The 17,908-nt window shown below is 42.1% G+C and overlaps 1 protein-coding gene across 23 annotated transcripts in view; it reads left to right on the forward strand.

Moving 5' to 3' along the window:
- The window catches only part of LOC147032852 (3',5'-cyclic-AMP phosphodiesterase 4C-like), a 638,164-nt gene extending 620,380 nt beyond the window's left edge, over positions 1 to 17,784 (forward strand). For 18 of the 23 annotated variants that reach the window (XM_085870771.1, XM_085870781.1, XM_085870769.1 and 15 more), the window contains 11 exons: positions 777 to 889; positions 8,842 to 8,935; positions 9,309 to 9,484; positions 9,642 to 9,740; positions 10,090 to 10,254; positions 11,315 to 11,414; positions 12,440 to 12,594; positions 13,710 to 13,832; positions 14,204 to 14,386; positions 14,973 to 15,083; positions 15,607 to 17,784. In XM_085870771.1, the coding sequence (XP_085726897.1) occupies positions 777 to 889; positions 8,842 to 8,935; positions 9,309 to 9,484; positions 9,642 to 9,740; positions 10,090 to 10,254; positions 11,315 to 11,414; positions 12,440 to 12,594; positions 13,710 to 13,832; positions 14,204 to 14,386; positions 14,973 to 15,083; positions 15,607 to 16,125 (1,838 nt within the window). In that variant the 3' untranslated portion in view covers positions 16,126 to 17,784. Of the gene's footprint in view, positions 1 to 10; positions 170 to 776; positions 890 to 8,841; positions 8,936 to 9,308; positions 9,485 to 9,641; positions 9,741 to 10,089; positions 10,255 to 11,314; positions 11,415 to 12,439; positions 12,595 to 13,709; positions 13,833 to 14,203; positions 14,387 to 14,972; positions 15,084 to 15,606 lie in introns of those variants that run through there. The other 5 variants (XM_085870760.1, XM_085870764.1, XM_085870783.1 and 2 more) reach the window with 2 other exon arrangements.
- The last annotated feature ends 124 nt before the right edge of the window (positions 17,785 to 17,908 follow it).

Here is a 17,908-nt window from a genome sequence, read left to right on the forward strand (position 1 = left end):
CTGAATGGGTGGTACAGTAATATGTCAACCAGACCGTGGAAAGGCAGCAGTCCAACATCCTGGTGACGGAGTTGAGCTGAGCAACTTCACAAAGCTTGTGCCATGTGTGGCTGTATGGATTGTCTTGCATTAACTGCGGCGCCTGTCCACTCGCGCACCATGGGGAAAGGTAGTGCACTTGATGTTTGCTCACTTTGTTTACCTTTCTTTTTTTTAATTTGATTGACTACAAACTTTTCGATGCAGAATCTGGCTTGATTGCTTGTTTGTTTATTTTTGTAGCATAAAGAATTGACCATTCAGTTCAGCTCAAAACAGACATTAGCTGTTAAGTGCCTTGCCATGTACACTGCATACCAATACTGGCGCAGCTGGCACGATTCTCATGTTTGCACATCCAGGCAAACACTTTCATGTTGGCATGAGAAAATAGCCGACTCTTTCCCGAGCACGTTGTGTACAGCTCCCGCGTTCTCCCACCAATAAATGACCTTGTGCTGTTTTTCTCAAGTTGGAACTATAATAACCAATGAATAATTTTGCTACCGTGTTACATATTCGCTCACAGAAAGCAGCATGCAGAGTAAGATTGAACTATGTTGAGTGTTTGGGAGTAATGTGATGTCTCGATGAACAACCCGTTCGTGCTTCATGAGTCTTTATGTCCCAACAATGGCATTGGTCAAGTACTGTTTCACTCATTTTGACGATATTGCTCTCCTTCAATATCACGTCGGCACCACCTTGTTTTCCCTCTACCTGCTTTTCTTATGCAGATGATGGATATCAGAAACTCGCATTGGAGACTTTGGAAGAGCTGGACTGGTGTTTGGACCAGCTGGAGACAATCCAAACACATCGTTCAGTCAGTGAGATGGCTTCCAACAAGGTGAGTCTTCAAATAAGCGGAGACATTGTGAATTGATTGGCTTGTGTGTACACACGCTGAGTTTTCGTGGAACATTTTGGTTTTAGGTAAAGTGAAATAATGACTTGCAAACATATTTGCTTAGCAATGTTTTTGAGAAAATATGAAATGGAGATTTGCTTCTTGGTTTGGGTTGACAAGCCAGGCATGAAAAAGCCAAGGCATCAAAAGTTGGTTATGAAAACTTTGTTGTGTTTTGAGCTTCAGCCTACTAGACCAGGTGTAAACAGGCTGCCCCTCAGGCTGTGGTCCTGCTGCTGAAAGTTTTTATTCAAAAACATTGTTTGTAAGCTGAAAAGTTTTTGTTGCAATAAGCTACATTGACAACTTAGAGTACTGACAGTAAAAAGCTGAAAGGGTCAAATTTGGCAATTTGTGGCTATAATTATGATTGCTGCACTTTAAACTAGAACGGCACTCGGAAGAACACATTCCTCCGCCAAGCTGAACAGTTTATGTTTTAAAGCCCACTGATAGGCCGGATCTGGATGTGAACCAAAATCTAATCGGATTGTTCTTGTCACCTACTGAACTCGTTCACCAGGTTTCACCCGAATCAGTCCACAACTTTTTGAGATATCGTGCTATATATCGGTTTTACCCGATCTCTCAATGGTGAAGAATCACTTAAAAATTATCGGATCCCCATCCTGATCTTCACCAAAATCGAATCGATTCGTCCTTGTCACACACCCAGTCTATCCACCAAATTTTGTCCGAATCCGTCCATAACGTTTTGAGATATCCTGCTCTTAAACACACAAACAGACGGGTGAAAACATAACCTCCGTCCACCCTCGGTGGTGCAGGTAACCAGTGTTTTTGTTGAAAACAGACAGGATATTGAAGCATAGATACATACTTTGCATTTGCTATTAATGGGCGAAAAAAAATCATTGTGACAAAGCTGCGAAAAATTATAATTCTCGACCGTCATCCTGCACATATATACATATCAACATGTGTGTGATGGCCAAAGAAGTCTCCTGCTTCTAAATTTATTTTGTGCATTGTGCATCCTTGTGCAAAAAGAGCTTGCAAAATCAAAAATGCAATTTCTAACTTCCCCCCCCAAAGTGCCAATGGACATCATGGTACTTAATGGGAATGGATGCTGCATGCATCTCATCCAGCACGTCCAGATGGACGATGTGCTCTCCCAGCATTGTAATCAAACTGTGTTCGGTGCTGCCATTGATTGTGTTGCTCGCTCGGTTGCCCCGATTACTCTTCTTCATCCCACTTGTGTAGTGGGCTGGAGAAACTTGGTTGGATTAACTACAATACATGTGACCATGGAGGGGTGAAGTGCATAAACTCCGATTTTTCATCGTCTTTGACATTGACTTGCCTTTTGTCGATCAAATGAATTCTAGGCATTGCTAGGGTTGACCGTGTAGCTGTAGGGGTACAACCTCAAAAGCTGTAAGGGTGCTTTGATGGAGTTTGTCGCAGGAAATCTCAGGAATCGTTGGGCTGTTGATCTGCTTTGGTCTTCCTGTGTGTTGTTCACGCAACCGCCCGGTCATGCTTCAATGCATGGAGTACACAAGCAGAACTTTTAACTTGTGATGAGTGTTCATAATGCAATTTCAGCTTGAAGATATAGTTTGTTTAACCTGACTACTTCAGGTTAAACAGTTCCCAAGTTTTGAATGAACAGCACTTGTTCTTTTGTTTTACTTGAGGGTGTAATGGTAGTGATTAAATATTGGAGAATTGCAATATTTTTAGTGAGGATACAATACTACTGATGATATGGTGCAGATTATTATATAGCCTTTGTATGTAACATTCACCAAGCTCGGTCGCATAATGGTGAGAACATCCGCCTTGAGTCTGGGAGGTGAAACCCCGGCCGAGTCGTTCCAAAATGCTGCTTCTTTGCTTGATGCTCAGCATTTAAAGGATAGAGCACAGACATACATTGCTGGGAAGGCAATGGCAAACCACCCAGTGTAACCCTTGCCACGAAACTGCTTCAGTAGCACCAATGCTCTGTAAAGAGTATGGTACATCAAATCAAAAAATAAGACATCATTGTTTTTTTCGGTTATTTCTCTGAAACAAGGTCATAGAGTGGGTCCTGGTGTCCGGCGGCCCATCTGTACGTACATACGTCCATTAACATTTGACCAAATATCTTCCACTCTCAAACTACCTGATCGATATGGACCAAATTTGGTCCAATGCATCAGAACAGCAAGATATTGTGGGGTTGTGTTCCCCATCTGGATGCACCCTCTATAAAGGGTGTGAAAGGGGTTTTTTGCCCCAAATATTGGTATTTTATTCAAAAGTATTTTTCTCAGAAACATCCAGCCCAAACTCACCACGAGGCATCGGGACCATGCCCGAACCTTAAGTTGTGCTCCTCATAGCCGTATCTCCCCCGGAAATGGGGCCATGGGCCCCCTCCCCAAATCCCTCATTTTCACTAAAACATTCTCTCCACAACTACCTGAGCAATACGGACCTAATTTGCTACAATGCATCAGGCAAGTTAGGTCTTCTCATGGGGTTGTGCTCACCAACCAAAATCTGGCCATTTAAAGGGGGTAAAAGTTGTGTTCCCCATAACCGTACCACATCAGGAAGGAGGGCCATGGCCCCTTCCCCCAATCCCTCATTTTCACCCTGCCTGTTGGAGAAATAACCACCAGTCCCCGACGGGCCTATTGTTTGAGTTGTGAAACAATTTATGTTCTGTGAATCGGGAATGTTATAGAAGCATACCTGTGACATCGCCGAATGGTTTTGAGTGTTTATGCCTCCTCTGAATGGCATTTGTAAGATGCAATTGTAATTTGCATATTTGTTGCCATGACGATTTGATCATCGTGGTGTCCGAACACCTTTGAATACTTGATTACGTCACTTGCCGATTTGAGGCTGTGCTGAACCTGTGCATGCTTCCCCTTTCTGAAATTCCTTTCATCGCCAGTGCTGGAATTACCAAGAATGATGTACAGTATTAAAAAAAAATTCATTCTTCATTGCACAGCATCGCTATTTAGCAATATAAACGTATCATCCATCCATCCATTGGGACCATACTCTGTGCAGAGCATTGACGCTGCCTAAGCAGTCTCCTTGGCTATTGGACACAATCCTGGACGTGTCACCACTCCGACGCAGTATACCAGCATGCTGGCACTCATTTTGCCGACCTCGGAAGGATGACAGGCAGAGTCAACCCCACCTGGTATTAATTCAATAGCCAAGGGGGATTTGAACTCAGGACCCTCAGACCCAAAGCCAACACCAGGCATAATATAAACGTGTACATGCAAAAAAGGAAAAAATTTACAGAGATGCTTCTTTTACATCACTAGCTTTTCTACAGTGATTGATAAAATTGACGTGGATCCATCGCATATGTTAAGATATTTTAATAAACAAGATCGTACGATGATGGTTCTCAATTTGACATTTAAGGCAAAGTATCATGATGCACTCTGTTACGCGAAACAGACCTGTATTGTTACGCCCCCTCGTTTGAATTAAAGTGAAAACCGTTTTATAATTATTATCGACAAATCTAGTAACGGTATGTCATAGACTAATTCACCGAAACTGTTGACTCGTTTTAGTATGGTGCATGTTGATGACCATGCCGTCAGGTGTATGCGACACAAACATTTTCTGAGTTGTTGGTTTTATCCAACCGATGTGAAAGAAGAAGCTTGCATGGAAATGGAAACATTTCCAACCCACCTTTCCCCCCTTCTATAATGTTGGATACACCTCTAATTGGTTTGACAAAAGAACACTCTTGCTATTTTTGCTTTTGCAAAAGAACACAAATGAAGGGCGAACACCAGAACATCAGCTGCTGCTCGCTTTCCACGGCGGTTAACATGTACTCATCCGACTTTCAGTTGATAAAATCCACTGCTTGACCTGTAGTATCTTGACCAAAAGAAGAAAAAAAAAGTTTTACTTTATTTTGTTAAAACATTGTTGTTTATTAATTAAATAAACCCTTATTGATAAAGAAACATGCTGGAATATATATTCCCTGCCAGATCAATCAATCATTTGATTATTCCTTTCTTAAAATGACTGGGCATCCTCTGTCATGCAAAGTCCGTGCTTGGCCCACCTGAGCTCCTGACCACATATAAAGCTTTCGTTCACAGCCTGATGGAGTATTGCTCTCCCCTCTGAGCTGGTGCTCCTGTCTCTCACCTTTCTCGGCTTCACGTTGTGGAAACCAAGGCATTTAGAATCATTGGTATTTCCTGTAATGATGCTGAGTCATTGGGCCTCTCACTCTCTCACCGCAGGCAGGTCGGTGGTCTTTCTGTCTTCTACCGTCTCCTCTCCAGCCTCGCTCCCCCTGCTCTCTCTGAGATTTGTCCCCACCACATTTCCACAGGACGCTCAAGGTCCGCCAACAACCCCCTTCTGGTAAAACTACCAAAATCACGAATCGCTGCTCACCTTCACTCTTTCATTCCTCTTTTTCCCCGCCTTTGGAACAAACTCCCACACTGTCTTCAATCCCACTTTTCCCTCCAGGTCTTCAAAACAGCTGTTTGCCACCATCTCTTATCTTCCCCAATCCAAAACCATGATCTTTTCTACCCCTGTTAACCCACCCCAAACCCACCTCCTTCAAATTCCCTGCCTTCTTTCCCGAAAGTTCCCTGTCGTGTAAGGACCTGAAAGTCCCTGTGGTGTCCATCTTGTTTACCCTGTGTACCCTGCCCCATCCCTCTCCCTTTCACAGATCTCCTCATGTCTCTGTTCCACGATTTTTCCTTCCCTCTCTTGCCCCTCTTTTCTCCTGTTCCTCTTGTACGTTCTGTGTGTTAGCTCTCATACGAGCCTCAACAGTGTAGACAAAAAAAAAAAATTCCTGTTGCAAAACAAACAATTCATTCATTTTCACATCCTTTTGCTTTTGGGAAATATATAACATGCTTAGTAAATTTTAAAACCTCTAACTTTTATAAATTATATTGGCTACAAAAATGTAGAGTGATGGGAGGTGGGTGAGCAGCCTTTTAAAGGCAGATTGAAGAGGGATTGGGACACGGGGGTGGGGTGGGATGGAGGTTGGGGAAGGGGGGAAGCGAAGAGTGCCCTCAACTGGGCATGCCGCAGTGGTGAGCGCTTAAGGCCGAGCAGAAGCTGCATCACTGCAGTACGACTCCACCACCCTTACCATAATTCTCCTGACGTCTCGACAGCCAGCTGCATCTCGGGGATTATCCCTGAGCCTTGTGCCTTTTGTTTTGACTCCCCGAGCGTTTGCCTCCATTTCCTTCCTGGCATCTGCTGTCGCCGACGCAATCTTACTCGAGCCTCGCTCCAGCCCAGACATCTTTTGTCTGCAATAGCCTGGTGTCCTTGACCATCGATTTGTTTATCATTTTAAGAATTTGTTTTTGTTGTCTTACTGAGCTTTTACGTCCAAGGTTCTGTTTGCCGTACGTCCTGCCATGTTCCTCTGTAGAATGTAAATAGGGTTCTTGTGAAAGTCTCATCTCGTTTCTGTGTGGCACCGCATCATCCTCTTTGTGTTCCCACCTCACACCTCATCCATGCTCACACCTCCTCCTTCCTCTTCCTACTTTTTTTTTGTTCTCTCATTTAATCTGTATTGTAATGTACCTTAATTGTGTCTTTGCACCTTCTCTTTTTCTAGCCTCTTGTAATCATCTTTTCCATCCTTCATTTCCCCTTGAGTCATTGCCTTTTTATGGGTGTTTGAGAATGGACTTGGACACAGGAAACTTCACCTCTTGGGGACCATTGAGCCAGGCCAGGTGGACTCTTGTGACGAGAGACAAGAGCAGAGTTTCCAGAAGAATGGGGTGAGGGTGTCCTCAAGGTGAAACTCGAGGCGTGCACAGAAGCTGAACGATATTTTTGTTCCAAACATTTCCCCATTTTAAAGAAAAATCCAACAGGCTGAGTAGCTCAGCTGGAGAAGGATAACCTTTGTTACCTTCTACGTTGTTGTATAATCTGTGGGCTTTTTGAGACTATGAAAATGATTCCTGTCTTCAAGCCTCCAGTGTTGTTTATAGAGGAGGAAAGACTTGTGAAAGGACCGATAGGTTAAGGCAGGCAAGAGAGACAGGATCATCTGGTGCTGTTGGAGTTACTGCTGCCTTCTGACTGCCGAGAAGTCCACACCACCAAACAGGGACCATCATCATGCCTCTCACAGATTTTTTTTGCGAGACTTGTGCCAAGGTGTGGCTTGTTGGACCACTTTTCCAGGTTAGTGCGGGCATATTTCGAGATTGTATAAATTACCGATCAGTCGACATTTGCATTGTGATTAGGTCTTCCAGGCGTGTATCAAACGATGCTGCTTGTTGGTACATTTGAATGAGTAATAGAAATGGCACGACCATTGTTAAAGTGACAAATTTTCATCCGAGTTCATCATGTTGCATATTTGGTATTTTAAAGCTGCTGCTTTGCTCCGGTAAACATTTCATAAGCCTTCTCCTGCCTCCGAAGAGTTGCACCGGCACTCACTGCGAACACGCTATACCTGCACTGGAATCCCAATGTCATGCAAAGCAGGCTGGCAGGCATGTAACATGCTTTCACAGTGTTTCATTTAAATAGCCTTGCATATATTGTGCCGACCATTTTGAGTTTGGCTGATTTTTGCCAGGCCTTTGATTATTTTGGAGTTCAAATATGATTGACCATTTGCCAGAGGGAATGAAGGTGCGAACTATTTGTGTAATCTTGCAGGCAGGTTTTTTTTTCACCTAAATGTCGATAACCTTTCATTTAAGATGATGATATTATGCATTGTTATCGAAACACTATGGTACTTGTGTGATGTCATTGTGATATGGTTTTTGAAATTGCTGTTGGTGACATTTGAATGAATCGTAATACTCGCTTCCTCCGGGAGCAAAATATGGTGTCAATACCCCCTTCCTCAGGCAGCGATCATTGGTTAAACCACTTGCATTGTACACATGTACAGGCAAAAATTTCAAGTCATCTCCACACTCTCACAGGGAGAGGGAGGAGTGGTGGTGGGGGGGGGGGGTGTATGGTACGTTTCTTATGCGCTGAGTTGGCTAACCCGAGCACGTATGCAAAATTTGATAGAGATCCGCCAAACCGTTTTAAATTCCATAAAGTTTGGACTTGTACATACATACATACATACATACATACATACATACATACATACAGTGAAACACATGAATAAATCATCTTTATATCACATAATTATTGTTATTGCTGCTGTCGTCATGGCTGTGATTTACTGGATACGCCTTCCTTCGTGTACTCCTTCCACATTCTTTGATATATTTTTATATTGCTTTGAGAAGTATTACTACATATATTTTTGTCTTCTCCTTCTATATCCTTCTAAAATCTAAAAGGTTCCTGTTGTCGTAGAATAATCTATGTTGCCAACGGTACCATTTTCATTATTCTATGACAGCAGGAACCACCACATGAAAGCTCAAAGTCCTGCTTTTTCTTAGCATGACACATGGACGGACACGTTTCCTTTTAGTGACAGTAACACCTGTTCCCTCCGAGAGTTAAAAAGGGTGTTAATACCCACTCCATCCAGCAGCGGTCAGTGGTTAAACCACTTACACTATTCTCTGTGCACAGTCGAAAATTGCAAGTCATCTCCCCCATTCTAGCCGGGAGTGGGGGAGGGGGGCGGTGAGGGGGAATTATTTTGCACTCATGGCCTGACCATACATACCTCGAGCACACATGTAAAATTTTGTGGAAATTGGTCCAGCCGTTTTCGATTACATAATTATCAGATGTACGGAGGATTGCCTTATTTTATAATGTCGGATGAAATGTTATCGGTTTCCCTGTATTTTTTTTTGGTATTTGTTTGAGTTTTTCTGGCATTTCACTGAGTAACCTATCAATTTTGCTTTTCTTCAATGTAGTTCAAGAGGATGTTGAACCGTGAACTCAGCCAGCTGTCAGAGATGAGTCGTTCTGGAAATCAGGTGTCTGAGTATATCTCCAACACGTTTCTAGGTATGGCATTGAACTGGTCATTCCAACCTGCAATGAATGCAGTTCTTATCTCCAATGGTAGAAAAAAAAACGACAGATGAATGTGAATTGTTGCATTATAATTTTGGTAAATTACTGGATAGTGAGTGCCTAGTTCTTTACTTATTGGGAAGTATGTCAGGTGTTTGAGCTTATGGTACTTGTATCCTAAGGAATGTCAACACTCTTATCCAAATGAAACCCTGCTCTCTCTCCCCACCACATTATACTTTTATTTAAACACTCGGTAGACTCAAACTTTGGTTATTTTATCATTTATTTAACAGTCCATTTGCTTACGGACAAATCTTATCTACACAATGCCCATTGTGAGTTCACTTTTCTACCTACCCAGACAGACAGCAAGAAGTCGAGATCCCATCTCCTCTGGCTAAGGAGAAGGCTAAGAAGCGCCGGCAGCCAATGTCTCAGATCAGTGGTGTAAAGAAGCTCACACACAGCTCAAGCCTCGGCAATTCGGGTGTACCACTCTTTGGTGTCAAGGCGAGCCATGAGGACCTGCTGGCCAAGGTCGGTCCACCTTGTACAAGGCGGGGTCATCCCTCGGATTTGAACTCTGAGAATACTCAGTTTTGTTTGATTTATTTCCATCGCTTGACAAACACGCTTAAATGTCTTCTTTTACATACATCCGTAACCTTTTTCTCACCCTTGATAACCCACACAGGAGCTTGAAGACATCAACAAGTGGGGTCTCAACATATTTCGTATCTCCGAATATTCCGGCAACCGTCCTCTCACCGTAATTCTGTACTCCATATTCCGGGTGATTTTCACAATTATTCCACAATTTTTTCTCCTGGCGTCGCTTCTTTCGGCTTTCCACTTATCTCTTGCTCCCTCTTCTACATTGTGTGTTGCGGATGATGTTTTTGTTGTCATTTTTAAAGAAAACTGATTATTTATTCAAGTGTTAAAGCATAAAGAGGAAATGAAAAGCTGTGATGGAAGGATTTTTGTGTAGTATTCGAGGTTTTACAAACCGATATAATTGTTCCACGATTGTACAGTTGTGAGCACTTGTAAGAATTGCAGAATGTCGCGCTAATAGAATTTGCAGTAGACACAGCATTGACTCCTCTCTTGTCACAATCTCACCTTTCTGCACCCACCAGGAACGTGAGCTCCTGAAAACATTCCGTATTCCCGTGGAAACATTTGTCACATACATAATGACCCTAGAGGACCACTACCACTCAGAAGTACGGTACCATAACAGTTTGCACGCCGCTGATGTCGCACAGTCCACGCATGTTCTGTTGTCAACACCTGCGCTTGAGGTAAATGCTGCTTCTTCCCTACTCTTCTCACAAGTCTGTAAATGAGGATCATATTTTATAAACTTTATTTCCTTTAGGTTTTTCTAAGCATTGAAAGCGTTGTTCCCCAAACCAAATTTGAAGCATGACACAAAACTTTAACGACAGAATAAAATTATTGTTCTTGTTAAGGAAATATTTCTCCTTCCAATTATATCTCCTTGTGTGGTAAAAAATTTTTTATTTTTAAGCCCTTGCGTTTCTTTGAGTATTGTGAGAGTCTTGTTCCGAGAAGTTTATCAACACCATGTAACATCAAAATTGTGCATTTTGTCTGTTATTTCAGATTTCAAGCCCATAATGTAAATTAAAGTCATGGTTCTGTGAATGTAGGCCAGTCTTTAATCATCACTGCTAAAATATAACTTTTAATAGCTGATAATGGAAGTGGATATAACTTTTGATTTGTCATCATTGCTAAATGACTCCTTCACACTCGCTTTATATGTTGCTCGATTCTACTGCCTGATGTCCGAGCAATGATGGATGTCCGAGCAGCACAGTCTTGGTTTTGCTCTTTAGTTTTATTATCACTTTGAAATCCTTTGATAGTTTGTATAAATTTTGTTAATTGTCAATAAGACTGAATAGCCTGGTATTAGCTGAGCGGTTAGGGTGGTGGCTTGGCATCCTAAGGTCCTGAGTTCGAGTCCTGTTGGCCACTGAATTAATACCAGGTGGGGTTGACTCAGCCTGTCATCCCTCCGAGGTCGGCAAAATGAGTACCAATCTATTGGTAATAGGGACACTGCATCAGCGGCATAGCCGTGCCCCTAATCATGGATTCAACCAGCAGCCAAAAAAAGGCTGCACACGAAGGGAATGAGACTGAATTACTTTTATTTGTGATCCTTTTACTGATCTCTAAATAGTGTCCATTGAATTTTAATACTCATTTGGCATCTTGTGTACAGTATATGACATAAAGGACACACATCGTGACAAACGTGTTTTTTTTTTTCCAGGATTAATGTGAATTGTGCTTCTTGTTTGACTTTGTTGCTTCTCTATACCTTGACAGGCAGTTTTCACGGACCTTGAGATACTGGCAGCCATTTTCGCAGCTGCAATCCATGACGTTGATCATCCTGGTGTGTCGAACCAGTTCCTTATCAGCACAAGTGAGTTCATTACACTACCATCTTGTCACCCTCTTTTCTTCCTTGTGCAGATCCACATCAGTCTTTTCCTCTGAAATGATGAATTTGACTGATTGTTTGGGCCGAGATCAAAAGCAAAATCGGCGATAACCTCTTAATCCAAATCGGTGAAAATTGCTCATTCTGGTTCTTCATCGCCAAAATGTTATCAGCAGAGCATGCCAGTCCTAACATAACAAGGATGACCTATAGGTGATCCCAACCCCCTATGCTCAATCCTTTTGTTTTACTGTTGTTGAGCTTTTCCCCATCTTTATGGCGCCCGTGCTTGTGTGGGGGCGACACTTGCAGTGTGATGACAGACAGGCTGTGACCTCCATTTCCTGCTTTTCCTAATGCTATTGCGTACTTCCTGTTGAACACAAGACTGCTTCAAACTTATTCTTAACACTCACTTTACAATATATTATTTTTAAAACAAAAAGCTAGGTCAATGGAAAAGTTAATTTACAACAAATAGAAAGAAGCAGTATTTTTGTTTGTATCAGAGATGACATTGCGCTCGCCTCGGTTGCTATTGAAATGTTCTTTTAAAAATATATTTATCTTACTAATGAGTGCCTATTTCCTGTAACCTTATAGTAACTTGTCACTGAGCTCATAGTAACTTTAAGCAAACCTGAGCTACACATCAAATGAGCCCTGTTTTCTAAACAGCTGGAAAGTCCAGACAGCATCCTGTTTTGAAAACCTACTTTAGGATACACTTCCTTTTCCTTTCGAAGAAAAAAACTTCAGTGATTTTTTTTTCTTCTTCTTAAGTCGAGCACAATTAAGGTCCTTGTCAGAGCACCACCGGTGAGGGTGGGGTACTTTTGGATCATAGCACTCAAGGAAGGTGGTGCATGATAGTGAGGATGTGTGGCACCTGTGAATTATATTTTCTCATGTATGAACTAGTTTATTTTATTTTAATCCTTAAACTACACATACCCAAGCGTTTGGTTTCTAAGTGTTTGATTTGTAACTTGTACCTCTTTGTTCAGACTCGGAGCTGGCTCTCATGTACAATGATGAGTCTGTGTTGGAGAACCATCACTTGGCTGTTGGCTTCAAGCTCCTGCAGGAGGAAAATTGTGACATATTCCAGAACTTGACGCGAAAACAACGCCTCTCTCTCCGAAAGATGGTCATAGACATGGTACATATATATAATTTTTTTTCTTTTTTTAAATCATCGATGTGCACTCAACTGCAGCCACCACCGTTTCATATTTTCTGATGAAAGTCCACTCAGTAGAGAAGGGATTTGAGAAATAAACCAAGAAAAACTAGAATAGCATTCGGTAGAAGGCATACTCTTGCCTCGCTCACTCATTCTGAGCAAAAATACCATCGTTAACTGAACATGCTGCTATTATGGTCCAATGCTATTATGGCCCATATACTGGTGTCATCCATGCACCCTATTATGTCACATACATTGCCATTAATCCATAGCCTGATTGATTATTTGGATATTTAACAACCACTTTTATGTCAATCATGTTGAAATTGCATCAATGAAGATGAATATGGAAAACATTTGTAACTATATTTCCCATGGCTAATCGATCATATGTATGAAGTTTTGCATCGATCTGTTAAGTGGTTCTGGAGAAGAAGATTTTTGTTTTTACATTTATTTCTTTTTTTCAATCCAATATGTCTGTCCGATCACGTGATTGATGATGTTATAAATTTAATTATTCGTTCACATCGGGTCACAAATCAGATATGTGAAGTTTCAGATTTTTAAGATAAGGACTTTGATTCAACCAATTTTGACTGAGATACCACTTCACCCATGACATCATCGTTATCACCCGATATACACCATGGGGAGTTGATGACATATGCCAAGGTCATATTTTTTTTTCATTGAGCTGTTTCGGGAAAGATGTCCAAATTTTCTCCTTTAATCCAATATGGCTACGATACCATGTGACCTCTGAGGTCAGAGTTGTCACTGAAATATTCTTCGTGGGGAGTCAGTCCCTCCTGTGTTGAAAATTTTGTATCGATCAGACAAGCAGTTGCAGAGGAAAACGATTAAAGCGAAAATATAAAGATGTGGACACAGACAGACAGGCAGGGGCGTTACAATAGTTTTGCAACCTCTTTCGGGTGAGACTAATGAAACAATTTTCAGTTGTTAAAAATACATCAAATCAAAGGCGAGTTTTTGTTACTTTAATCATGTCCATAAACCGTTTGCATTATTTATATGTGCTATTTGTCATCATGAAGTTCATTGCATTCTCCGTTGGTATGCAGGTCTTGGCTACAGATATGTCAAAGCATATGAACCACATGGCCGACCTGAAGACAATGGTTGAAACGAAGAAAGTTACTAGCTCTGGGGTGCTTCTTCTCGATAATTACACTGACCGTATACAGGTAACGCAGGAGAGTGCAAGAAGCAAATACACATTATTGCAGATCACTATAGACCACTCCCCCTCAATTGTCATTATGGATCACAAAAACTCAACAATTTACCAATGCTTTCAAATACTCGCTGTTTTGGGATTTGACACAATGTTGGGTTCATTCCTTTGTTGTAAAATTTACTCCCATCAGAGAGCGACTGTCGCTCTTTCGCAAGACACCGATTGAATGTGATGGATTTGAAAGAAATGGCTCTTGCAAGCCAACCACCATCGTGATTGAAGATTATTAGAGTCATTGTCATAAAAATGGCATTTAGAAAAGGTAGAATAACATCTGCACTGTCTGATCAAGCATTATCGACACTTGTTTGGCACCAGGTGCTCCAGAACATGGTGCACTGTGCGGACTTGAGCAACCCCACAAAGCCATTGGAGCTCTACCGCCAATGGACCGATCGTATCATGGAGGAGTTCTTCAGGCAGGGAGATCGTGAGCGAGAACGTGGCATCGAGATCAGCCCTATGTGCGACAGGCACAGTGCATCTGTCGAGAAGTCTCAGGTAAATTTGGAGACAACGATGTGGGGATCGTATGAGAGATTTGGATTGTTTTCCATTGTCAATTTATAATGCACATCATATGTCCTACTTGCACATGTATTTCAACAGCATGTACATTAGATATATCTAGGTATCTGTTGTTTGTAACCCTCCCCCCTCTCCTCTCCCCCCAAAAAAAAACATTCAGATAGTTCTCCTCTTTCCCACACGTGTTTTCTCATCTTTTGGATCAGCGGGAAATTTTCAGGCTGAAACCTTCCAATGTGGGGAAGTGGGGGGTGCAGTTGATGGGCCTTGGTTTTTGGAAATTGACAAACTTTTTCATTTTGCAAGACAAAACCTTTTGAATAATTATTGGATTTTGCAACAGGACTTTTTTAACATGCTGAAGGTTCTTTTTTATAGACAATGTTAAGATTTGTGGAGTTACACAACGGCAGAGAATATTGAGGGGGGGAGGGGGCGGTGGGGGTTTGGGAGATAAGTGGAATAGTTGATTGAGTCAAAACCGACATGGTCTTTTTGGGGTTGAGTTTCCTCAAGGCCTCATGGCTCGAACAATTGGCACCGTTGCCTGCACCCACAGGCAGGCACTTGTGCAAAGGTGCACTTTGTGTTGGGCGGTGCTTCGGCCTCATGGAGTGACGAAGATCCCCCCACTGAGGGGGGTTTGCAACCATACCAGTATGCTGGACAGGTGAATGAAAGTTCTAAAACAAGTCCTAAATTACCCTTTGTAGGGAGAGCCTGCATTGCAACCCACTGGGATCATTAACAACATTGCTACTTTTATAACTGCACTCTTTAACCACAAGTTGAGTTTTGCAGTTTAAATCCCTATTTAGCACATTCAAAGTAAGCATGAACTTCCTGACACCAGAACTTGCATTTTACTGATGATGATGATCACAATATTTATAATGATGCATGAATATAATCTCATTAACGCTGTGCTAAATCTTCTTGCATGGTTTAAATAAGACAAACTGAATCCCATTCCTTGCATTGTTGTGTTTATTTCCATCACTATCTTTCCTCTCTTCCTCCACAAATTGGTGAGCTTTTTCATTCTCACCTCAGCACGTACCAGTTGCATCTCTAACTCCAAATCTTTGCATCTCTTAAATATATTATAGCAGGAGCATCATCTTGCTAGATCCTTTGGATAGCGCATTGTGAACATTTGTTAAGATTCCTGCTCTCCTTGTCTCCCTACACAGGTTGGTTTCATTGACTACATTGTCCACCCACTGTGGGAAACTTGGGCAGACCTGGTGCAGCCGGATGCACAGGACATCTTGGACACCTTGCAGGACAACCGTGATTGGTACCAAGGAATGATTCCCAGCAGTCCTTCGCCACCGCATGATGATCCGGGGCTCGCCATGGGTGGGCTGTGTGCAGGCTTGATGCCGATTGACAAATTCCAGTTTGAATTTACGTTGGAAGATAACATGTCTTTGTCGAGCAGACATTTGAAAGATGAGGAGAAAAATGACGACGACAGAGAGGATGGAGGTATCAAAGAGGAGGATACAGATAATGATGAGAAGGATGAATATGATGATGAGAGTGACTTGACTCCTAGGGTAGCGAGCACAATCAATACCGGAGGGCCGTGGAGCCCAGGAGGCACAGATGACAGCGGCAGCGATAGCCGAACGGTTATTGCACAAGACTCTCAAGAACTGAGTGGTGCTGAAGTCCTGTCCGATGATGGAGCGTCTAGCGACTGCTGATGCACTGAGAACAAAGAGAAGGCGGATGCCTTTGGCTTTGCGTTCAGTTTCATGTGTATCCCCAGATGTGGTCTGCACAGGAGTTTACGAAGAGCTCCGCACGAGTGACCATAAGGGTATAGGAGTGACATTAAAGGATTACGAGAGGGTGTTGCTTTGGTTGCACAAAAGGGTTTGTGGGTTTTTGTTTATCCTACTGACCATTAAAGCAATCATGTTATTTAAGCAATATGCCACAGCACCATCTGGCCCTCACATTCACTATCTTCAATGGAGAACTACCAAGAAACTCGTGTTAGCACCACATGCGAGCAGGTGGCATTTCAAACTTTGAGAACGAAGGTTTTTTTTTTTCTTCTTAATTTTCTTTTGTGCTCAACCTACTCAGGAATATAAGAAAGGGTAACAATGTCATTGCAGATGTTGAGCCACAATTCGTGTTGCTAATAGCATGAAAGCGGGTAGTTTCGGAGGTGATCCTCAGCGTGTTGGTGTGTTTCACAAATGCATCAATGTGCACCTAGCAAAATCACAATTTGATTGACAAAATGAAGCCCGAGTAGCTTTCCCTCGTGTTGTGCCTTTTCCTGCCTATTTATTGCTGTACTACCAACCTCTTCTCATGATCTGTAGTGACGTTGAACCGAGGCCGTAGATTGACCCCAACCCGCTGGACGGAAGGGCGTCTGAAAACAATGCAATCCTCCAAAGCAGGGATTCTCTGCGGGGTGGGCTCTCCACAATGCGGATTCTTCTTCTTCTTCTTGTTCTTTTGCCTGGCCCTTTAAAAACCTCGAGTTTCTTCAAGGGCAAAACATCACTTCACTGTCATCCAACATGGGAAAGAAGAAACCAGCACTTGTTTGCACCCTGATTCCAGGAATTACACAGCATCTTTGAGCACAGCGCACCTACCGTCTGATAAAACGGCGTGGCACTGCCTATATACACCGTATTGTGTGTACATATATAATGTCACAAAGTAATGGGAAAGTGTTTGTTTATTGCTTGTTTGTTTTATGTATGTATGTATGATTATACATACCCCCATATACCCCTAATATTATAAATACATGTGAGGAGCCAACATGGTTCAAGCTGCTGTTGATGGTTATAACTGCAGGGATGATCTCCCAGTTCAGTTGAATTACCCTCTGATGGTATGGAGCTTCATGGGTGTGGTGAGATGAGTGGAGGCAGGGAGGGGGTGATAGGAAACATAGTAGTACCGTTTCAGCAGCACCCAGTGATCAGCATATACAGAGAATGTAACAGTCTCACTTATGCAAAATTAGTCAACTTATTGGACAGTTGATGGGACATTGTTTGATATTGAACCTGACAAGGTCTGGTGTGTTGCAGTCCTCTTTTGGACATACTAGCTGTTGTTGGGTGTGCATTCTTTGGAGTTTTACATTTTTTTTCATTGCTGTAACTTTTTATTTTCACCGGGACAAATCATTCATTTGTTTTTATGTGAACGCTGAGCATCCATTGTAACAACTATTATAGTTTGGTTCAGTTTTCAAACTGCTTTTTTTTTTTTAATTTAATTTAATTTTTTCCTGTGCAAATTACTTTGAGCCCACCATTGTACATTACATGTAAAGATATTTTTATATTGGTGTGAGAATCACAAGAATAAAGCATGGGTCTCAATTCCTGCAGGGATGTTGTCATTGACCTGAGGATAATAAGGCAAGTGATCATCGACATTTGGGTGAACTGCTTAATGATGTTCAACAAAACTCAAACCATGCATTGTTCATTCAATAGCCAAATA

Source organism: Eptatretus burgeri, chromosome 2 (assembly GCF_056783735.1).
Source record: "Eptatretus burgeri isolate ZD-2024b chromosome 2, Ebu_testis_v1, whole genome shotgun sequence".
NCBI lineage: Eukaryota > Metazoa > Chordata > Myxini > Myxiniformes > Myxinidae > Eptatretus > Eptatretus burgeri.